The sequence below is a fragment of the Dendropsophus ebraccatus genome, chromosome 2, assembly GCF_027789765.1.
Source record: "Dendropsophus ebraccatus isolate aDenEbr1 chromosome 2, aDenEbr1.pat, whole genome shotgun sequence".
NCBI lineage: Eukaryota > Metazoa > Chordata > Amphibia > Anura > Hylidae > Dendropsophus > Dendropsophus ebraccatus.
In genome coordinates this window covers 146,873,859-146,899,036 of record NC_091455.1, presented here as the reverse complement: position 1 = coordinate 146,899,036, position 25,178 = coordinate 146,873,859, and the positions used below count along the sequence as shown (strand labels likewise).

The 25,178-nt window shown below is 43.0% G+C and overlaps 1 protein-coding gene across 2 annotated transcripts; it reads left to right on the top strand.

Annotated features, from left to right (window-relative positions):
- Positions 1–279: 279 nt before the first annotated feature.
- FKBP9 (FKBP prolyl isomerase 9) lies at positions 280–22,808 on the top strand. Of its 2 annotated transcripts, none has more exons than XM_069958448.1 (10): positions 280–947; positions 7,008–7,153; positions 8,309–8,498; positions 10,085–10,230; positions 11,009–11,198; positions 12,574–12,719; positions 13,419–13,605; positions 18,005–18,150; positions 19,275–19,438; positions 21,690–22,808. In XM_069958448.1, exons 1-10 carry the CDS (start codon positions 691–693, stop codon positions 21,870–21,872), a joined length of 1,755 nt encoding a protein of 584 aa, XP_069814549.1. In that variant the 5' UTR covers positions 280–690; the 3' UTR covers positions 21,873–22,808. The 2 variants fall into 2 exon arrangements, with proteins under 2 accessions (XP_069814549.1, XP_069814550.1); XM_069958449.1 differs by lacking the exon at positions 280–947 and adding an exon at positions 5,602–5,837.
- Positions 22,809–25,178: the final 2,370 nt, after the last annotated feature.

The window sequence follows — 25,178 nt, the reverse complement described above, 5'->3', positions numbered from 1 at the left end:
GGTGGGCCAATGGGGGTGGCTGAAGAGAAGGCTGGCACATACCTCTCCTCCCCTCATCCATGGTTATTGCCAACACATCAGCCACGTAGAATGCGCCGACCCCGGTAGAGCCTTCTCCAGTGGGGTTTCCCTCTGGCGACCCTTCCCAGTCTGCTCCCCATACACTCTACTTGCTGCAGTGACCTGCATCCCGCCCAGCCTCCCCGGCCGCTATGTGTACAAGTCCTGGAGAAGCTGACTGCAGCCCCCCCTACTCCCTCTAAGTGGTCTCCTCCCCTCATGATGGGTGTATGAGGGGCTTGTACCAGATGGGGAGGAGGCAGGGGGGAAGGTGTCCACGTTTACATATATCATTAATGGCGGCCACACTACAGTACATAAAGTTTATATATTTTCCTAAAAAGTTAGTCAGCCGCAATGATTGAGTGCTGGCGCCGTAGGGAGAGCTGAGAGTGCGGACCCTGGCCGGCCGGTCCCTGCCCGTACACGCCGCATACTTGCCGGTGCTGCCACCTCCTGTGCCCGCGGGCGCCGTGCCTGCAGGAGGTGCGGGCTGAGAACTCTCCACATACTTTCCCCCAATAGTCCTAGCGCCTCCCCCTACACTCCCATCATCATCATCCTCAGCGCTCAGCCTTCACCTCCTGCTCTTCCCCGCTCTGACCCCTGCGAACAGCGCTTCGTGACATCATGGACGCACGGCACAGGACGAGCCCGGCTGCCAGTCTCCCGGGGATGCCCGTCACTCGCTGGCCGGTGTTGGCCCTGCAGGCCGCCTTTCTAGTCAGTTTTGTGGCTTGTAATGACGCCCCGCCGGTGCCCGGGGATCAGCTGCACATAGACAGGACCTCGGTGCCCGAGCTGTGCCTGCGCGCTGTCAAGGAGGGAGACTTTGTGCGGTACCACTACCATGGCACCTTCCCGGATGGCACCAAGTTCGACTCCAGGTAGGTGCCGGTAATAACGTCATGCTCCATGTTCTGGATCCTAACAGGCTTAGTAAGGAGTGACCAGGAAGAGATGGCAGAGAAGGTGCCTGCCCATCCATTCTACCAGCCACTCACCCATCCACCCGACCAGCCACTCATCCATCCACCCGACCAGCCACTCACCCATCCATCCGACCAGCCACTCATCCATCCACCCGACCAGCCACTCACCCATCCACCCGACCAGCCACTCACCCATTCATCCTTTCTACCAGCCACTCATCCATCCACCCGACCAGCCACTCACCCATCCACCCGACCAGCCACTCACCCATCCATCCATTCTACCAGCCACTCATCCATCCACCCGACCATCCACTCACCCATCCACCCGACCAGCCACTCACCCATCCATCCATTCTACCAGCCACTCATCCATCCACCCGACCAGCCACTCACCCATCCACTTGACCAGCCACTCACCCATCCATCCATTCTACCAGCCACTCATCCATCCACCCGACCAGCCACTCACCCATCCACCCGACCAGCCACTCACCCATCCATCCATTCTACCAGCCACTCATCCATCACCCGACCAGCCACTCACCCATCCACCCGACCAGCTACTCACCCATCCATCCATTCTACCAGCCACTCATCCATCCACCCGACCAGCCACTCACCCATCCACCCGACCAGCCACTCACCCATCCATCCATTCTACCAGCCACTCATCCATCCACCCGACCAGCCACTCACCCATCCACCCGACCAGCCACTCACCCATCCACCCAACCAGCCACTCACCCATCCATCCATTCTACCAGCCACTCATCCATCCACCCGACCAGCCACTCACCCATCCATCCACCTGACCAGCCACTCACCCATCCATCCATTCTACCAGCCACTCACCCACCCATCCATCCACCCACCCAACCAGCCACTCACCCATCCATTCTACCAGCCACTCACCCATCCACCCGACCAGCTACTCACCCATCCATCCACCCAACCAGCCACTCACCCATCCATCCATCCATTCTACCAGCCACTCACCTATCCATCCACCCAACCAGCCACTCACCCATCATTGCTCCATCCACTCCTCCCCCATTCATTGATTATATTGGTCCAGGTCACAGCACAAGCACTGCCACCGCCACTGTACCAGACTTAGCCAACTTGTTACTGCACCTATCGAAACTTTCAAACTTTTTATGTTTTCCTTTTTAAGTGGTTCTGTCCCCATGAATGTGTGGCACAGGTCTGACTAATGGCAACAACCCCCAGTGCTCTGGTGTATACCAATAATCTGGTGGCCTAGCACACAGACCAGAGTGGCGCTGTAGTCCCAGTGGTTGGGATATGCCATTGATGCCTACAGAATGGCTTCCGCTGCCCCCCCTGCATACACTGCCTTTCCTTATAGGCTCCTCTTATCAGAGTACCTTGCAGTCAGGACCAGAGCCTTCCATTTGCCGAGCAGTTCTGCCCGTGCCAACATGACAGTACAGGGGCTATATATTGTGTATGTCACCTGGCTTTCTGCGGCTGGAGAGAGAAATACAAGCTGTGACTTCAGTGTTATCTTCTCGCCACCAACTTCACATATCATAAACAGCATTAGAAAGAGCATAAAGTAGTTCATATGTTTAATAGGATGAGTGAATATATATACCAGCAAATGTTAGTGGTGACTGATATATTATCATCCATATGTGGCCATTCATTCTTTTCCATGCATGGGACGTTGTAGCAGCCATGTCTTGTAGCACATTCCTTAGCTGTCCTTTGGCCACTGCATTGGTGTGGGGGGTTGTAGAGGTTACAGCATATATCATTAGACCCTACCACCTGGGGGGCCTGCAGGCCCCTTACCAAATAAGAGAACATCCACAGCTTTGGCATTACGAGGCACAATAATATATCAATGTTGTGTTCACAAAAGACAGCTCTGCCTGCGTGGTTAATACTACTATATAGATCCTATATAGTATGACATTCTGTATGTTCATGGTGTCATCACTGGCAGTGGTGGGCTTGGTATAAAGGCTGTCATAGCTTCTGCCATTCCGGTTATAGTTGTAGGCTAATGGCTTGCTATCAAGGACTACAGAGGTGCACTGTATACAGTATTGTGTTAGGTTCAGTAAGGGCAGTAAATCCTGATACCTCTATGGAACAGTTCTCATCAGTCTGTCCCACCTCACAAGCCTCTGTGCCATCTTTCTGTCACAAATCTGTCGGCAGCATTACCATTATTATAATAGAGAACTCCAGCTCAGGCTTCAGATTAGCAGCCGCTTTTTTCCTCTGCTCTCAATTAGGGGCGAGCTGAAACATGACTCCCATGGATTGTCCACGTCCCCACATTTGCCTGTGAATTTGGGATAGAGAGGCAGTCTGTTGTGAGAGAATGGGTTTTGCAGAGGCAGCCTCAAATATCAGTAGCATCTTTCTGCCCAAAACATTTTATAGGCCTGATGGGCATAAAAGAAAGTTGTTAACACGTAGTTAAGAAGTCTCACAATGCAGACGACCTGTTGGCTCCTCAGTCCCAGTTCACCACTACAGTCTCTTTGCATAATACAGGCTAGAAACCATCCTATAGTCCTATAGTCATGGTTGTTTTTAGAGAAAGAACATGTCCCTTTTGTGCATAGTTTGAATACATTAGGAGTATTACATTACATATTACATTTAGTTTGTATATATTGTACATGGTGGGAACAAAAAAACACAATTTGTTTTAACATTTTTAAGCTCTGTGAGGGGGATGTAGCAATAGCGGAACACTAGATAACTGGCATAAATACTTTGATAAATCCGATCAATTATGAATTATACATCAATGGAAAAACTCTTTTGATGTGTATTATATTAGTGACAAGCTGTGAGAAATAGTTGTAGTCCCCCTGCTAATACCATGTTCTTACAGCTGCTGATGTTCTCATCTGGCCTGAAGACCGGAAGCACGTCTGTGGAAAAAACTTTCTCCATCTTACTCTGTAATACAAAAGTTTCATATACAGTGAACAGGGCTCTTTTGACTGGATGTATTATATATTGCTTAATACTTAATTGGTCCCCTAGGAGCTGGCTTCTGTAAAAGTACCATTTAGGTTATTTGTATCCCACTTACTTAGGGGGAACGTATCATTTGCACTGTTTTGCTGACTTTCCTGTGTCCATGCCCCCACAGCATGGTGCTGTGACATCACAACCCAGCTCAGAAATGCCTGCTCATCCAGTCCGTGACTGGAGACGGGACATCTCAGCAGTCAGTAACTGGAGGCGGGACATCTCAGCAGTCCGTGACTGGAGGCGGGACATCTGAGCAGTTCGTGACTGGAGACGGGACATCTGAGCAGTCCGTGACTGGAGGCGGGACATCTGAGCAGTCCGTGACTGGAGGCGGGACATCTGAGCAGTCAGTGAATGGAGGCGGGACATCTGAGCAGTCCGTGACTGGAGGCGGGACATTTCAGCAGTCAGTGACTGGAGGCGGGACATCTCAGCAGTCCGTGACTGGAGGCGGGACATCTCAGCAGTCCGTGACTGGAGGCGGGACATCTCAGCAGTCCGTGACTGGAGGCGGGACATCTCAGCAGTCCGTGACTAGAGGCGGGACATCTCAGCAGTCCGTGACTAGAGGCGGGACATCTCAGCAGTCCGTGACTGGAGGCGGGACATCTCAGCAGTCAGTGACTGGAGGCGGGACATCTCAGCAGTCAGTGACTGGAGGCGGGACATCTCAGCAGTCAGTGACTGGAGGCGGGACATCTCAGCAGTCCGTGACTGGAGGCGGGACATCTTAGCAGTCCGTGACTGGAGGCGGGACATCTCAGCAGTCCGTGACTGGAGGCGGGACATCTCAGCAGTCCGTGACTGGTGGCGGGACATCTCAGCAGTCCGTGACTAGAGGCGGGACATCTCAGCAGTCCGTGACTAGAGGCGGGACATCTCAGCAGTCCGTGACTGGAGGCGGGACATCTCAGCAGTCAGTGACTGGAGGCGGGACATCTCAGCAGTCAGTGACTGGAGGCGGGACATCTCAGCAGTCAGTGACTGGAGGCGGGACATCCCAGCAGTCACTGACTGGAGGCGGGACATCTTAGCAGTCCGTGACTGGAGGCGGGACATCTCAGCAGTCCGTGACTGGAGGCGGGACATCTCAGCAGTCCGTGACTGGTGGCGGGACATCTCAGCAGTCCGTGACTAGAGGCGGGACATCTCAGCAGTCCGTGACTAGAGGCGGGACATCTCAGCAGTCCGTGACTGGAGGCGGGACATCTCAGCAGTCAGTGACTGGAGGCGGGACATCTCAGCAGTCAGTGACTGGAGGCGGGACATCTCAGCAGTCAGTGACTGGAGGCGGGACATCTCAGCAGTCCGTGACTGGAGGCGGGACATCTGAGCAGTCCGTGACTGGAGGCGGGACATCTGAGCAGTCCGTGACTGGAGGCGGGACATCTCAGCAGTCAGTGACTGGAGGCGGGACATCTCAGCAGTCTGTGACTGGAGGCGGGACATCTCAGCAGTCAGTGACTGGAGGCGGGACATCTCAGCAGTCAGTGACTGGAGGCGGGACATCTCAGCAGTCAGTGACTGGAGGCGGGACATCTCAGCAGTCAGTGACTGGAGGCGGGACATCTCAGCAGTCCTTGACTGGAGGCGGGACATCTCAGCAGTCAGTGACTGGAGACGGGACATCCCAGCAGTCAGTGACTGGAGGCGGGACATCCCAGCAGTCAGTGACTGGAGGCGGGACATCCCAGCAGTCACTGACTGGATGAGCGGGTAGTTCACACCAGGTTGTGACAACACAGGAACTGGAAGAACTCTGGAGCCCAGAGGCTGAGAGTAAGCTGGTGACACTGCGCTAAGGGGGCACGGAGATGGGTAATTATCACCTGTACATTCTTTATTTATATCCACATATTTTACTGTGTGTGACCCTAAGCGATCTCCTTCCATGTGCAGCGTAAAAAATCCATGTGAAACTGAGGGCATGCTTTAGATTTGTGAATCCACCTCATGGCCGTACTGTCAAAGATATGTGTCAAAGTAGTAATACAGATGCAAAAATGCAGCTGTATTAGGCTCATGTGAAATCTGCCTTAATCTTTAAAAATGTGTAAAAATGTATCAACGTGGATTGCAACACAAATCTCTATTAGAGAAATTCATGCAGAGATAGAACAAGGGCTGCTTTGTCTCTACGTTGCAGGCTTTAAGTGCACAAACACAGTTGTATCGTTGGCTAAAAGTAATTGAAAGTAAGGCAGTCCGCACACTTATCAAAGCTGTCCGGCAAGTGGACGTGTTTTTTCTAATGGAAAGGAGGAATAAGTTGCACTGTCAGACACTTCTGGCTGCAGTTTATCCCTCATGGGAACAAAGGATTGGCCATGTTGAAATCCCAATCGGATCCTTCTATTCCTGACATTTGTCAGGGAGGGTCAGGATACACCATAAACATTACATACTTCTTGACTGCTAGTGGACAGATTACTTTTGTCTGACGTGTATGGGCACCGTGACACTTGCTTACATCGAATTGGATTTGTTGCTGTTTTTGGCAAGAAATGTATGGGCAACAAATCAGAAACTTAGCTTTGTGAATATAGAGGCTATTTACAATGAATGGGGTGATAACTTGTAAGATGATGAACTGATACAATGTGTACAGAGCTTTCCTGCAGCCAGTTTTCTGATCGCTCCAGCAGATGAAATATGTTTAGGGAAGGTTGTAAAACTGACTGGAGTTGTTTAAGGTTCAGCTTAACTTTTGGCAATTTTTTTTCTCTAGATGTGGAACATAAAGCAAGTGCAAGTAAAATATGTAATATCTATGACTTTTCATGATCTAATCTAATACATAGGCCTTAAACACACCAGCATTGTACATTTTAGCCTGTAATAAGTACTAAGACCACTTTGTGCTTTCATGAAAGTATTTAGTCTGGTATATGGCAAGCAGTAGAGGATGAACACCACAAACGGACCCACTGAAATGAAGTGACAAAGTACATACCATCATAATTAAGCTGATCAATTCTATTATTGCAGTTATGACCGGGGTACAACCTATAACGTCTTTGTGGGAAAAGGCCAGATCATTGCAGGAATGGACAAAGCACTGATTGGAATGTGTGTAAATGAGAGGCGATTAGTGAAGATTCCACCTAGTCTTGCCTACGGGAGTAAAGGAGTGGGTAAGTGATCAGCTTTCATGTCTTCTATGGACAGAAGAATTCTCTTTTTAAATTGTATTTATGTATGTATTTATTGAAGTAAAAGAACAGTGAAGAGAACCCCTCTCTTTATCCCTTATTTGCTCTATTACCTCATTCACTAGTAAGACTGTTTCCACAATGCAAAAATGAAGGGGAAAATAATGGCCATTATTAAAGGAGAAGTCCGGCGAAAATTATTTTTTTATATGTTATTACTGATGGAAAGTTATACAATTTTCTAATGTACATTAATTATGGGAAATGCTCCTATACTGCTATTTCCCTTAATTTAGTGTACCAGGAAGTGTTAGAATTCTCCCAGAAGCAGTGACGTCACCACGAAAGGTGTAATTCCTATGTAGTGTCCAGCAGGGGGCGCACTATATATAGAAGTCAATGAGTACCATTGACTTCTATATATAGTGCGCCCCTGCTGGACACTCCATTGGAATTACAATGGATGTGTATGTAATGTAATATACAGTGTTTTTGATTGAATACATTTATGAAATACTTTGGGGAGCAAGTGTCCTTGCTCCCCAAAGTATTCCATAAATGTAAGCAATCAGTACATCACAGTAAGCCCGCCGCCTGCCGCTACTGAACGCCCGCCGCTGTGGACTACTCTCAACTACTACTCTCCCCACCTGCTCATAGCATGTGCAGGTGATGGGAGAGTAGTAGCCGGGTTATATGGCTGAGATCGCCGCCGCGATGCCGCGCAGGGGAGCCGCTCATCACTGCAGCCATCATCCCCCTCCGCTCCCCCCTCCTGCTGCTTCCTTACTCTATGTGATAGCTGACTTCCTGCCGGGTCGCCGCTCTCCGTTCACACGTGCCGGCGGCCCGGCAGGAAGTCAGCTATCACATGGTCATGATCAATGGCAACAATGGTCGTTATTTGCCCTTATTTTTACATTGTAGGAGCATAGTCTATAAGTGATGAAGTTGGGGGACCAGAAATCTCTGTTTAGCCCTAACTATATTGTAATGGACACTGTTTAATGTTAGTATGTACTACAGTTCCATTGCAAAGCACAGGAGAACATCGGGTGGAATTTATTTCCTCATTTTGGATGTATTTCATGCATGTTGTTGTGTGTACAAAAGGTTTTTTTTTTCTACTTTTTATAGCTGGTGTTATCCCCCCGGATGCAGTACTTCACTTTGATGTTCTTTTACTGGATATCTGGAACCCAGAAGACAAAGTTGAAATAGAGACATCCTACAAACCAGAAAATTGTGCTCGAACAGTGCAGGTGTCTGATTTTATTCGCTACCATTACAACGGAACTTTGCTTGATGGGACACTTTTTGATTCCAGGTATATATTTACATCAATAAAATTATTTACATGATCAGTTTACATTTGTCTACACTACTGTTTTCACCTATAAAGAAGCTGTACAGGATTTTTTGCTTATATACTGCAACATAGACTATTATTAAATAATAAAACACACCAAAAAATTGGATCCCACGAAGGGGAATAGTATAGGGGTACCTATTAGCAGAACAATTATCACCTATAACTGGAAAAAATACCCCCCATAGTAAAAGAATCAACGCATCCAGATCTAATCATAAACATATATTCCTTTATTCATGTAATCCAAAAATATTAAAAAGCAAAGAGGAGGAGAATCACACAAACACAGAGGAAAAGAGCAACATTCATGGATCCAACATTCATGGATAGAGATGTAGATAGATTCTTTTATTTTCACCCAGGAGACCCTGCAGAATATGCACACAGGAAATAGGGGCAGTGTGACTGGTTTCATTACTTAGCAGCTGATCAGTATACCCCTTGTCTCCTAATGGTGCGTTTACACAGAGAGATTTATCTTACAGATTTTGGAAGCCAAAGCCGGGAATGGATTTGAAAACAGGAGAAATCTCAGTCTTTCCTTTATGACCTGATCCCTCTTTATAGTCTGTTCCTGGCTTTGGCTTAAAAAATCTCTCTGTGTAAACGCACCATAAGACAGATGTATGAGACACATATAGTTATATAGAGATAAACAGGGAGAGGGGATCGGGGGGGGGGGGGGGGCTTAAGGCTGAGCTGCCAGTAGGGATCTTATAGGTGATAATGTAATCATGTAGTTCACAGGAAATTAGTAACATAGACTGACCTCCTGTCTACAAGATTAAGGCATGTAATTTTTTAGTTGGCAGACTGGTGGTCTCATGACCCAGCTACATGACCCATATAGAAATATATGGATGCATCTGAGCCGATTACAGAGAGTTGGTACTATGGGAATTCTGGGGGTGAGTTAGCATTTTTTTTTTTCTTCAAAAAAACTGTTTTAGTCCTCAGTACACATATTATATGGTTGCAGTCAATACAATTCATGCTGTTTTCGTATATAATAAAAACTGTGGCATGCATATTAGCTCCACTAGCATCTGTAGCCATGCCTTTTAATAAATATTCATAGGCCTCCCCTGCAGTGATGTATGAAATACTGGGCATGCACAGTAACACTGTGCCACTGTTTTGCTGATGTAATCGCCCAATCACAGGATACAAATGCATCAGTGCAGGGGAGACCTATAAATATTTGATGAAGGCATATCTACAGTGGCTGGTGGATGCAGCATTGTACTTGTGGGTTCGGGAATGTGCACCAAACCAGCTAAATTTCATATCATTGGTTTTTCTTACATATCAAAAACACAACAACAGAGGTATATTAAAAGTAACATTGTAATCTGCATTATTAGCCCTATTGCACTATACCAGCAATATATTGACATGAATATGGACTACATCCTTATATAGTTTTTGTGTGAAAGATTGTCTCCATCATACTGTATTTACATGTATATATAATCTGTGTAAAATACAGAACTACAGACTAAAAAGAAAAATTATTTATTTATTGTTCTTTTTTTTTCAAGCCACAATCGCATGAGAACTTACGACACCTATGTGGGAATTGGTTGGTTGATCCCTGGAATGGATACTGGGCTTCTTGGAATGTGTGTGGGTGAAAAACGTATAATCACAGTCCCCCCCTTTCTGGCCTATGGAGAAGATGGTGATGGTAAGATGACATTATAGTGTCATTTAATTCAGTGAGCATATTCTAAGGCTGGGTTCACACTACGTATATTTCAGTCAGTATTGTGGTCCTCATATTGCAACCAAAACCAGGAGTGGATTGAGAACACAGAAAGGCTCTGTTCACACAATGTTGAAATTGAGTGGATGGCCGCCATTTAATGGCAAATATTTGCTGTTATTTTAAAACAACGGCTGTTATATTGAAATAATGGCTGTTATTTACTGTTATATGGCGGCCATCCACTCAATTTCACCATTGTGTGAACAGAGCCTTTCTGTGTTTTTAATCCACTCCTGGTTTTGGTTGCAATATGAGGACCACAATACTGACTGAAATATACGTAGTGTGAACCCAGCCTAAGGTAGAACAGTCAGTTCCTAATTTGAGCAGTTTAGACAACTGGGTGGGGTATGAATAGCACCCATCAAAAGTGTAAGGACTGGTGAATTAGTTGCAGGTCATGGGAACCTATCTATTAATCGGTCGTACAACTCCTATTACATGGGGCGATGTGTGGGTGCACGAGTAACAGTTTTAAAGCAGAGCCAAACTGTTTGGGGGAGAACAGGCACATGGCTTCCACAAAGTTAGGATTACAGTCTGAATGCATATGGGGAAACAGAGCCATATAGGTCTTATTGAGCCCATGCCTTGGTGGTACCTACACAGTTTATATTGTAACTGTAATGCTATGTTCCTGTTTAGCAGAAGAGTTCCTGTCTGTAGCAGTTATGGTGTTAATTTTCTGCCTTTACAGGTAAAGATATTCCATCTCAGGCAACTCTAGTCTTTGATGTAGTGTTATTGGACCTGCACAACCCAAAAGATGGTATCACTGTAGAAGTACAGTATCTCCCAGAAGACTGTGAGAGGAAAACTCAGGCTGGTGACTACGTTCGGTACCATTACAATGGCACACTGTTGGATGGCACGTTCTTCGACTCCAGGTTTACAGATGATGCTTTCTTTTCACACAAATCTTGTCATATCTATTCACAATGTGTATTCCTTGATTATTCTAAGTTTAACATAAAATGCATAAGTCATAATGAAAGGATTTACCATTCTTTTAAAATCAGACTGTTAGTTAATCCCATAGGCTCTGTCAGGGTTCCTTACATAGTACAGTTCTTGAAAAGTACAGTGGCACATATACATTCATTTCACTAGAGTGACATGCAGTTCAGTCTCTTTAGACTAAAACAATACAAGCGTCATTCAGACAACAGTGGGAAAGCAATGTTATTGTCTAAGATTTATTGTGTGCTAGCATTATATCCAAGAAATTGTATGCCTACAATTACTCCAAGACTGTGTGAAGAAGATACAGTGTGCTGCACACTCATCCATCAGCTGCATTATAGCCTATTGTGAATGAAAGTGAATCTGTCAGCTGCAATTCATGTTGCAAATTGCTGACACTGTTAAAGGGGTTATCTGGATATAAAAAACATTATCTATATTGCTGCACGTGTATATAAAACAATATAGAGGCTCTACTTACCTCGGGAGCCAAAGAGGTAAGTAAAGCTAGTTTTCTATACAGCTTCTTTAACCCTTTCACGACCTGGGGTCACTGATGCCTCAATGCCCAGGTCGTTTTAGGATATCAGCTTATGGGATCATAATGACTCCATAAGCTGATGTCCCTGTGTCTGACCCCTCTCCCCTGTCGCTGTTACAATCTTGTGATAGCAGCAGGGGAGAGAGGGGAGGAGGCAGAGCTCACGGCCGTGCACCCGGCACTCGCCCTGCCTTTCCTCTTTCCTTCCCTCCCCCCGCCAGACTCCGTAGCCAGGAAACCGGAAGCCTGAGGCTTCTGGTTTCCATGGCTACCATTGGGGCTCTGCGATCACTTCGTAGAGCCCCCGATGGACACCGGCAGAGAATTATCCCTCTGTAGAGGAAGAATTCTCTGTTAGGAGACCTATAGATGCTGTGGTCGTGCTGCCTGCAGTATCTATAGGGTTAACTCTCAGCGCTCCGGTGCTAAGAGTTGCGGCGGGTCCCCGGCTATCACTGATAGCTGGGACCCGCCGCGGATGACACAGGCGCAGCTCCTGCACCTGTGTCATTCTGGATCATTAATTAACGTCGCTGCAGCATCGGGCATAGACTGCAGCAACGTTAATTAACAGTGGAGTGGCGGGAGGAGGTTAAACTATACCAAGTATTATATCTAAGTATTGCGTCTCAGTAAAATCTGAATTTGTTGTCTTTTCTATGTCTGCATTTACTTAAAAGATTGCATATTTTGCTAATGCTCCCGGAAAGTGACCACCGTTATGTTTTGTTTTATTTATTATTTGCCCCAATAATTAGTTACTCTCGAAACCACACTTATGACACATATATTGGAAAAGGTTATGTCATTGCTGGAATGGATGAAGGTTTATTGGGTGTGTGCACTGGAGAAAAGAGGCGAATCACAATTCCACCACATCTTGCTTATGGTGAAGAAGGAACTGGTAGGTACCTATTGTATGGCTGCCCACGAATGAGCATATGTCTTATCATTATACCATCTATATTACAAACGCAACCCCCAGCCAAACCATGATGACCCGGATTGATAGCTGTCAGTCCGAGACTAGATGAATGCACATGACATACACTCGTTTGTCAGGAGCCTATGTGGTCTATTATTTTGGACTGTGGACTGGGCAACTGGATATCTGGTCCAGCTCAGAGCAGTTTCATAGCACAAATAATATGATACTGAAAAGAATTAATTCCCAGGGTTTATTCACACAATGTAAAAAGGAGGCTAAGGAATAAGTAGTTTGATATCTCTTTTCTCTTGAAATCAACATCTAAATACACTTGTATTTTCTATGACATTGTGACATTTTCAAACCCGACACATAAGAAATGCGTCATGTGAATAATAGTGTACATTTGTCATTCCAATCAATGGGGCGTATGTTGGGGGAATACACAGACATGATGTGCCAAACTGCTCCTTGAACATGCCCTTCCAGTACTGCTATGCTTCAGAAAATATTTTGAACCAATCTCTATCCAAAAATGAAAATCTCCATCCCTTCATAGCATTTAGTTTACCACAGCAATATCTCTGATCCAACTGACTGACAAGGTCCACTTTGAATAATCTGCTTAATAAACAGAGAGATTCATCATTTTGGGTTTTCTTGTTGCTTTCCAAGGAAAGATCCCAGGATCTGCAGTGTTGGTTTTTGACATCCTCATTGTCGATTTTCACAACCCCGAAGATTCTGTCAGCATCATATCAAGCTATAAGCCAGACAACTGCACTGTTCTGAGCAAGAAGGGGGACTATCTGAAGTATCACTATAATGCAACACTTATGGATGGCACCACACTAGATTCAACGTAAGTTTACGTATGCATTTGTTATATTTTAATAGTTTCAAGTGGTTGAACAGTACTTTTATAGGTATGTTGTTTTTCCCATTAAAGGAGAAGTCCGGCAAAATTTTTTATTAAAGTATTGTATTACCCCTCAAAAGTTATGCAAATTATCAATATACACTTATATACACGCACTCCAGTGGATAATGTACTTCAATTAGTCTCATGCTTGTGCAATCAGTACAGTTATTCTACCTGTAAACACAGAGATCCTATGCATAAACATATCTACAGAAATTAGATCAAAACCCATATAAAAATAACAATATCTTTATTAATTGAAAATACACAACAAAAAAAACAAGGCAATTCCAAACATGAAAAACCAGGCTACAAAGTTTCAGGATTTATATATATATATATCATTAAACTAATAATGGGTATGGTGTTGTAATTAATAACAAAGTGGCAGTGTGATGTAATATAGATGTTAACAAGCAGGGATTAACCATAAACTTCCCGTATCACATGTGCCAAATCTGGCGTATTAACAGGGAAAGTAAATCTGTCCCCCCCCCCCTCCCACACAGTTAGCCTCACCACTGCCAATATGCCTACATCAGCTCTATTCGTCTAGCCTGGCTTCCTCTAACTCATAACATGTATATATGTGCATCAACCCATTACAAAATCATAAAAAAGGGCATTACCCATCTCAGAGCAGCCTGGTTGTATCCCCAACGCACGTTTCACTAATATCCGCTTCCATCAACACCATACCCATTATTAATTTCATTTTTTTAATGATATATATAAATCCCAAAACTTTGTAGCCTGTTTTTTATGTTTTGAATTGCCTTGTTTTTATTGTTGTGTATTTTCAATTAATAAAGGCTTCACTTCCTGGATAAAATGGTGATGTCACGTCCTGACTCCCAGAGCTGTGCGGGCTGTGGCTGCTGGAGAGGATGATGGCACAGGGATGCTCAGTGTTCTCCAGTGCCCTGTGCCCCTCAGTGTCCCCCTGCCATCATCCTCTCCAGCAGCCACAGCCCGCACAGCTCTGGGAGTCCGGTCGTGACATAATCATTTTATCCAGGAAGTAAAGCCTTGATGCAGTAGTAAGTGCAGGGAAAAAAGCACTTTATAAGCATTTACTGTAATAAGTCTATATTGGGGGTTTGTATAACTTTTGGGGAACAATACAATACTTCAATAAAAAAAATTTGCCGGACTTCTCCTTTAATTCAAAGACAACTCAAAGCAAAAATTTTTTATAAAGTACTAAATCTGTTTACCTTCTAGGGCTTCTACCTGTATATTTTTCCTATGGGCAACAGAATTATTATCCTAAACTGCACAAAAATCAAAAGTGTGCAGATGGAAAATGAAAAGATGAAATGTTATTGTTAAGTATATAAAAATGTGTCCTAATAAGGATCAAACATATCCAACCACATTACATTCTATATGATCATGATTTTTTTTATTTGAGGCCATCAAAGTTAATAGAGTAATTTTTCGTTAGTTCAGAATGAAGTGTCTAGGTCAGCTCTATTAAACTGACACTCACTTTGTGTCGCAGCTTTTTTTATTGTATATAGCCACATATCAGAGCATCCTGGTACATTTGTTGGCACCCACCTGCTGCGAGTATTTTGTGGAGAGGGGAAAAATAAAATAAATAATTATTTTTTTGTATGGGATAGATTCAGTATAACATGTATTGTCAGGAGTCCAATGGACAGTGTCACTCAATTACAGGATCACACAATTTCAGTTAATAACTGACAAGTTATACTGAATCTTTTCTCACAAATTTTCATTATCAATCTGTTCAGCTCCTCCTGCTCTATAACATTGATCAATCTACATTGATCGTCTGTAGGACGGTCTAGCTCCCAATAACACAGGGTGGCGAGAAAAGCATGCATGTTCTTCTCTCCCTACTCATCTCCAGCGGTCTGAACACTCAAAGCCCCCCAAAAAAAAAACTTTTGATATGCCCCTAAAACAGTTGGATCCCTCATGCCCAGTTTGTAAGCTTAAGGGTACAAACCCACTTGACGTTTTTGCTGCGTGAATCAGTCTTAAAAATAGGCAGGCAAAACGCAGGTTAGCTTTATACAATTGTTCTGCGTTAAAATACGCAATTGCGTATTTTTGAAGCGTGAAGCTTGTTGTTAGCAAAGCATCAGTTGTTAACAACCTGTGCGAAAAACGCATGTAGCTTCACGCTTCAAAAATACGCAATTGCGTATTTTAACGCAGAACAATTGTATAAAGCCAACCTGCGTTTTGCCTGCTTATTTTTAAGACTGATTCACGCAGCAAATACGTCAAGTGGGTTTGTACCCTAAAGGAGAAGTCTGGGCATTTTCAGAAAAGGACAGGCAGCAGGGGCAGGGGGAATGTAATAACCAGTCCTAACTCACCTCTCCCCTTGCTTATGATGAGTGGCAGGACCGGCCTTGGGACCCCCATCGGAAGCCATTCCCCCCCCCCCCCCCCCTGGGGAAAATGCCTGTCCTGGCTGATGGACAACCCGCTCAGGCAATCAGCTTTTTTTTTAACAGGTACACTTTAAATTTCACAACTCCTTCGGAAAGGAGGTTACCAACCTGTTGGTTGTGGAGGAAATTGTGCAGATTTAGTATAGTAAAATAGTAAAATCAATATATGTAAGGAATGCATTTTACTTTTATATGCTGTAATGCTCATTATTTTTTCTATGAATTATGAATCTTTAACAAAAAAAACAAAAATGCTGTTATTGTTGTGCAGTTTAGTAACATTGTCATTTAATCCACAAAGTAACAAGTAAGTGCCCAAGACGGTAGCACCTTCACATTTGTGTAAACAGTCAATTTCCTGTAAATCAAAGAATGTTTGTTTGGTGTTCTTGTCACAATAAAAAACATCAGGATGGAATTCTTTCACATAGTGACCTCATGTACTCTCACAAAGCAGTTAGTTGTAAATGTTTGAATTTACTTTCCATTACAATTGTTTACAAGTTCCACATGCCATCCGACATACATTAGGTGGGACTATACATATACTGCCTATACTGACTTCTCAGAGTGTAAAAAAGCAATAGATTTAAGACTTGGTGGATATTTCCCTAAATCCACTGCAAAATTCTTTTGCAGATTTTATGCAATGTCAGGCTATGTTCCCACAACGTCTTTTGTTTGCTGTTTTTTGGGCATTTTTGGCCAGCCATCATTTTGACACCAAAATACATCCATGTTATGCAAATTACAGACATCTTTTGATGCCAAAAAGACAGTTACTAAAAAGGCACTGTAGAATGGCCAAAAAAGACATAGAGGGAACATAGTCTAAATGTAAAATCCATAGGACAAAGCAGCAACAGAATTGACATGTTGCAGATCTTAAAATCCTCATGCTCTGAATTCTGCAGATACTTTTTTTTCTGCATGTGGACAACAGATCTACATTTTATTTGTTTTCCTTAAAGAAATGCTGTAACTTACGCCCGTTGCGTAACATGCGGTCCCGTACGGAGTGGTGATTTCTTCTTTTTTCCACTTTGATTTGCCGATCCAAAAGGTTCTGTGGGGTGTCCGGGGCTAGCCGAAGATATCCCAGTAAAATACCGATGTCAGATCGCTACGTACACCGCTCGGGAAGCGTACGTAGCTTACGGGCGTAAGTTCACGGACCGTACGTAGCCGGCCGCAACTTGCGTAAATTCCGGCCGGAGATTTACACGTATATGTCCGGCCGCGAAAAATATGCGGCCGGACATATACGTAGTGTGAACATAGCCTTAGGCTATATTCCCACTTGGCTATATTCCCACTTTGTATGACACTGGCCATTCCCTGGCCAGTGTCAGAAAAGATCTTTACTTCCTCTGAATTCGAATTTGCTCCGGCCGCACGCTCCATTGTGTGAACTGACAGAGTTTTCTACGGCCGCTGTTCATTGAATAGCGGCAGCAGAAAACTGACATGTCAGTTTCTTGCGGCGCTGCTAGGGATCCCGGCCGGAGTGTATACTGTGTGTATACACTCCGGCCAGGATTCCTTAGAAGGATTCCTTACCACATATGTTCCGTAGTAATCACGGCCGTGATTATTATGAAACTTACGCAGTGAGAACATGGCCTTAGGCTGTGTTTACATGTAATATTTTGGTCAGTATTTTTAGTTATAACTAGCGGAGAACTGACAGAGAGGAAAATTTATGAAAAAGATTTAACCCCTATTAGTGCTTTGGTTCCACTTTTGGTTTTGGATAAAAACACTAACCAAAATGACTAAAAAAAATGTGTGTGCGAATCTAGCCTTCGTTTGCAAAACTCAGCCTATTCAGTAGTGTCTATTATACCTGAAACTTACAATATTATACATAGAGTACATACTAGACTCATCTTAATGTGTTCCGTCAGGCACCAGTATGGAAAAACATACAACATCGTTCTTGGATCTGGACAGGTGGTAATAGGAATGGACATAGGATTACGGGACATGTGTGTCGGAGAGAAACGTACAGTTGTTATTCCTCCACATTATGGTTATGGAGAAGCCGGAGTAGGTGAGTGTGTCAGAAAGCATTCCAGTGAGTAAAACTCCATTACTGTACGCCATTTCACCATGGATAAATGCATAAATCGAGTTACTGTAATTTGCAGTTTTGGGTTTACTACATCATGAAAAATAACTTTTGACATGTCGTCGGGCTTGTCAAAAGTTATTGATCACAATGGTTCTCACTGCTGTGATCAGGAGATATAGCCATAATGATCAATTCCGACAGTGTAGTCTTTGAGGTTGCTGGCTGGCAAGTGGATCGCCCTGCTGCCGTGCTCTCTCCCTGGCAATATACTGTACACTGATCACAGCAAGTGTCAGCAGTTAAAACTGCTGTGATCAATAACTTTTGACATGCCTGGTATTTTTGATATGTTTAAATAAAACACACTGCAGTTATCTTTTTGCATTTAGAAAAAAACAGAAGTCTGCCGCGCTGCTGCTGCCAAAAATACTGGACTCAGTCATGTAGTCGCCATAGACATTGGTAGTAATACAGGTCATACTGTAGAGCTTAAAGTTTATCCATCATTGGTAAAAACTTTTGAGATGTCATTGAGACAAAAACTTTGTTCAGACCTGCACCTAACACTCTGTTACAAAAAATAGTCAGGCTCATAATGTAAGTCTATGAAGCCCAACTTTTTTTTTTTTTTTTTTCTCACACAAAGCGGGGAAAGGACACGCTGCAGCGTGGTGCTCTACCTGCTCGTTCTCCCATTCAGTAGGGGTCTGAACACTCATGTCATGCTTCTATGATTTGTCAAAAGTTTTTACATATGACAGGTACACTTTAATCAGTGAGGTTTGTCCGGATCATTTTGACAATGCATTCAGCAAGCAGTCATGGCTCAAGACTTATGGAGCGTTTACACGGTGAGATTTATCTGACAGATTTTTTAAGCCAAAACCAGGAACAGACTATAAACAGAGATCAGATCATAAAGGAAAGACTGAGATTTCTTCTCAAATCCATTCCTGGCTTTGGCTTCAAAAATCTGTCAGATAAATCTGTCCGTGTAAACGCTCCATTACAGAGAGTAATTAGATCAGTTTACATTTAAATGCAGTAATCATATGTGAACAAATATCAATACAATATGTTTTGTGTTTTCCACCATATGACAGAGGGAGAAGTTCCGAGAAGTGCAGTCTTGGTATTTAACATTGAACTGGTGGATCTAATACCAGGCCTGCCTGATGGTTACATGTTTATATGGAATGGAGATGTGTCACCGAATCTCTTTGAAGAGATTGACAAAGACCAAAATGGGGAGATATTTTTGGAGGAGGTATGTGCCAGATCTTCATATAATAATTATGGTAGAGCAATTTATCACTCAGTAATAATGTTTTTAATAACTGGACAATTGGAGGCGATTTTTAACACCTAATCATTAATAATTTGTGATTAGCACAGCACTGTATTTTTAAATTTCCTGTGAAAGTAAGGGACTATATTGTATAATGGGTATTAGTGTAGCATACACCAAACCCCACATTGAAGAGAAACCTAAGTGAAAACCACAGGTTTCAGTGGTTTCCTAGCAACTGGCAACAGTGACGTGGTGAGTCTGCATTGGTTTGTAGCCGCCCCCATAAAACAGAAGCGTTAGCACAATATGCCAACGGTACACTATATCAGATTCCGTATGAATTTTGCTGTGCTTGTAGTTTACAGTGTAGCCTATAGGGCAAGTAATGGTGGCCAGATCTCCACCTAATTTATTTCTATGACCTATGTGATGGATGAGATGTAAGATTCCCATACACATTAATGTTGATTAACACGGATGATTTCAGCCAAAACTTATAGGTTGGCCGTCATTTTAGCCAACCAATTACAGACTCACTGTCTGGAAGGAATTCAAGCAATAGCCATGATAAAAGATTTAATCCACGAATGATCTTCCAGGAAAGAAAGCCAGAATATTCCCAGAACGATTCTTCATCCTTTGCCTGATGTCATTGATCATGTATGGCCAGATTAACCAACTCTAAAGGGCCTTTTACACAAGCCGATTTTCGACCAGGACTGTTGCCGTTCAGCCGATAATCAGCCAGTGTAAAAGTAACAGCGGTCAGCTGAAATTGACAGCACAGATATATACATATTTTTGCTGTCAGTTTCCATGACCGCAAAAACAATACCAAAATCTTTTAATGGAAGAGGACTCCAAGGCTGTATTCACACATTCATTTTAATTGGGTTACTACATTATTTAATTGCTGTCCAGCCATCCTTCATGAATGCAATAAAACTCTAATATGTGAAAACATACCCATATGCCAGATATGGACTTAAGTGTTTACAGCTGCATTGGGGAAAAAATAATTTATCATCAGATGATTGTTAGTCTAATAGCTAAACAACAGTTAAGTGATGTTCATACATAGCGTTTAAATAGTGTTAATTAGTGCTATTTTCCTGTGAATTTTCTGAAAAATAGCACAGATAAAACGCTATGTGTGACTATAGCCTCATGCTCTGGTTGCACACATTTTCACACTGTTTATGAATTATAAATCTGGAGACTTGGAGGTTTGATTCATAAGTATGTTCATTATTGTCTTTACATAGAAACATAGCAGACTGCAGAAAAAGACCACTTGGTCCATCTAGTCTTCCTTTTTAATATTTCCCTTATTATTTTAGGATAGATATAGGTTTATCCCAGGCAGGTTTAAAGGAGAAGTCGGGCCAAAATAATTTTTTTATTTGTTATTACTGATGGAAAGTTATACAATTTTCTAATGTACATTAATTATGGAAAAGGCTCATATACTGCTATTTCCCTTAATTCAATGTATCAGGAAGTGTGAGAATTCTCTCAGAAGCAGTGAAGTCACGACAAATGGTGTAATTCCTATGGAGTGTCCAGCAGGGGGCGCACTTTATATAGAAGTCAATGAGTACCATTGACTTCTATATATAGTGCGCCCCTGCTGGACACTCCATTGGAATTACAATGGATGTGTATGTAAATGTAATATACAGTGTTTTTGATTTAATACATTTATGGAATACTTTGGGGAGCAAGTGTCCTTGCTCCCCAAAGTATTCCATAAATGTAATCAATCAGTACATCACAGTAAGCCCGCCGAACCGCTGCTACCGAACGCCCGCCGCTCTGGACTACACTCAACTACTACTCTCATCACCTGCTCATAGCATGAGCAGGTGATAGGAGGTGTAGTAGCTGGCTTATATCGCTGAGATCGCCGCCGCTGATGCCGCGCAGGGGCAAAAACATGGCCACTTTTTTCCAGAGACAGCACCAGTCTTGTCTACAGTTTGTGTGGAATTCTGTACCTTCGTTCCATTGAAGTGAAAGGAGCCTAATTGCAAACCACACCTGAACTGGAGAAAAGAGTGGTGCTGTCTCTGAAAGAAGATGGCCATGTTTTTGTAGTGCTCGATAACCCCTTTAAGTCTTTCTTGATATGTTTTATGCTTGACACCCTCTACCAGGCATTTACCATGTATCTTGCTCACAACTGATATGACAAATGTACTAAGTCTCCTTATCTTTGCTCTTCTAGTTTTCAGATTATATTTATGCCCAGGTGGAATCAGGCAAAGGCAAACTAGCTCCTGGTTTTGATGCATTCAAGATTATAGAGAACATGTTCAAAAACCAGGATCGAAATGAAGACGGCAAAATAACAGAAGCAGAGTTTAAATTAAAAGACCAAGAAGATAAAGAAAGACATGACGAACTGTAATATTTAGTTAAAGTTTGTGTCCACATGCACTGTGAAAGCTTTATTTGATGGTAAAAAGGTGGAATTGTGAATGATGTGTATCGGTGAATGGATTGTTTGTGGGGGATATAAATCACTGACTGGATTGCTAAATGTGAGAACATAGGCACCACATACAACATTCCATTTGAATTATGGTTTTATCAGCGACAACACTAATAATATCTCAGGTTCCATTTTACATTTAAAAAAAAATCTAAAATCTGTGAAGAAAAAAAAAGTTTAGATTAATATTTTTTATTTGTATTTTACTGATCTTACCTCTATATTTTTTCATACTCAGATTGTCCCCAAAATGCCCAATTATGTTCTTTCACATAACAAGTCCTGTAATGATTTACTTTCCTTTTGTTCTTATATATGAGGTTAGGCAAAGATAACATTAAAATCTAAACTAAAATATGAATATTTCCTATGGGGGGAAACATGCCACACATGCTGCAGAGTTTTGTGCCTCACATAAATGATGCATTGTAGGGTGTAATAGAGTTCACATGTAATTTAAGGAAACCTATCAACACCAGCCTTGATTAATAGATCTCTTCTTGTTTGGTTATAGGGCGAGATCTAGTAATCAAGACTGATGGGGCAGCTCTTTCTGATATTACATTCAGTTGAGTTGAGCTGCAATTCTAGACACAGACCAAGAATGATCCATGTCAGATATATTATCAGTGAAGTAGAACGTGGAGTACTTTCCTATTTAAAAAGAAAAAAAAGAGCTGTGTGTCTTATGTAAATGCAGCTATATGCGGTTTCATCCCATAAAACCTGTTTGATCTGTACAAAGATCGGCAGACATCCCATTTTTTAAATGTATCACTTTTTCTTTAAAAGGAAATCCATTTGGTCGGTACCAGGTACAGAGCTGCAGAAACAGACAGATAGGTGATAGGGTATGTTCACACTGCAGAATATGTGCGGAGACTTTAAGCAGATTCCGCCGGGTGGCCTGCGCTTGAAGTTCAACCCATCTCATAGACTTAATAATATTTGAGGGCGCCATTTGTCTATGGGACGGGTGGAACTTCAAGTGGAGGCCGTCCGGCGGAATACGCTTGAATTTTCCGAACGAATTCTGCAGTGTGAACGTATGCATAGGGAGATAAAACAAATGATGCCTTTGTCTTTGTTGATGCCCATTTGAGTGCTTAAAGGGGTTGTACAGTTTAAAAATTTTTTCTCCCATTCTGAAACTCATCTCTGCTACACCAGGAGGACGCTGTAATCCAGCAGAGCTTGTATGTACATACAGGGAGATCACATTAGAGACATTAGCAGTCAGCTATTCTACCTGGGTTAGAATCTGGCTGCTGCTCACTACTACTACATCAATAAGAATTCATACGCCCACATATTTAAATTAGCCCTGAAGGGGACCAATAAGAAGAGACTCTCTCACTGCCAGCACCGCCCAGTCACATTCCACCTTCTCTGACGTTTGGCACAAGATGGAGGACAGGGAAATCTATGTGACGACAGTCAGAGAGATTTTCAGAACTACAGGACTTCCTGTGCAGCTGGAGAGGGGGCTCAAAGTCAGGGAAAACGACCATTCTGGTACAGGAAGCATATGGGGGGGGGATGTATAACTTTGGCAAAGGGTCAGAATGGGAGAAAAATGTTTTACACCGCACTACCCCTTTAAATTATATTTTCCCTTGGAAGCTAAAGTGCCAAAGAAGCAATGCTAAGCCAAAGCCTTCACGTCTCCTTCCCACCTATACCTTCCTTGACTGATTTCAATCAATCACGACAGTCGAGACAGGGAGGGTGTGGGAGGGAAAAAGTGTCCATGCTGTAGCTCAGCATAACTTCTGTGACACTACCAAGGAAAAATGAAATTTTAGAATATTGCAAATGGCCATCAGCAAAGACAAAGGCATCATTTGTTTTATCTCCCTGTCACCTATCTGCCTGTGTCTGCAGCTCTGCACCTGGTACAGACCCAACAGATTTCCTTAAAGTAGTTGAATTATTACCCTTGACAGTATTTACTACACAATAAGGTGCAATGCTAATAGTACCAGCAAAAAGATCTTAAGGCATGATGCAGACTTTGTTCACATACCTAATAGCCTAGAGTGACACAGAGCCTAGAGTGCCTGTTTTATGAAAAACAGGCACTGCAGTTTTGGAGTCAAAACCAGAGGTAGATTCAAAGTAATGGGAAAAATAAAACAACTTAGGTCTCCCTGCCACATCCACATGGCTTCGGATCAAAAACTACAGTCTATGTGGATTACATAACTATTAGCATTAAACCCTGGCTAAAGGTTGCTAAAAATGTTTACATCTCCAAGTATTTGTAATTCAATATAATGTCTAGAATGACAGGGGGAAAAAAAAAACAACAAATTAAGCATGGTGTGGTTGAAGAGGTGCTGCTCAAGAATTAACTCTTGTTGCTTTATGTTATGCTGCGTTTACACGGAACGATAATCGTACGTGTAAACGCTGCGAACGATCAAGCGACAAATCGTTCATTTTGATCTTACAACATGTTCCAAAATAGTCGTTCGCAAAAAATTCGCAGATCGTTCCGTCATTCGCCGATTTAACCAATGTGTGAGATAGGCTTAAGCGATCGCAAAACGAATTTCCGTATGATATATCGTACCGTCTAAACGCTGATCGTTATAAAAAAAAAAACGGTACTCCGACATTGTTAATCGTACGATCGGGCCAATTATCGTTTCGTGTAAACGCAGCATTAAAAAGGATTAGTCTTTTCATGTCCATTAGCAGGTACTGCAGCAGGTGGGCACAGGAAGACTGACACATGTGAGCCTGCCTAAGGGGGCATGCACACGTCCGCAAATTTGCGGATGGGAAGGAATGTAATGGATGTTTCCCGCCTGGCATGTTGTGTCAATATCATGCCAGCAGCGGGAAACTCTTTGAACTGCTGTGTCTGTCACGACAGTGCCAAATTTGCAGACATGTGAATGTCCTAACCGTTTCAAAACTGAATGAAATGTTATGAGTGCAGAGTTATCACCTTTTATAAATAAATAACTGAGAAACTCTGCTTGTGTTTTTTTACACTTTATATCAGTGTCAGATGGTAGCATGAATTAGGTTTTACTTTTTGTTTATACTATAATCAATTCCCAAAGTAAGAGTAATATTGTAATAGAAAAGGGATCTCTGTGCTGTGTTTGGCTATGCTCATGCAACAATTTTCAACAGCCGTTATTTGATAGTCAAAGCCACAGCCGTTGTTCTAAGCATCAAATAACAGCCGTTGTTTAACTTACTATGGCT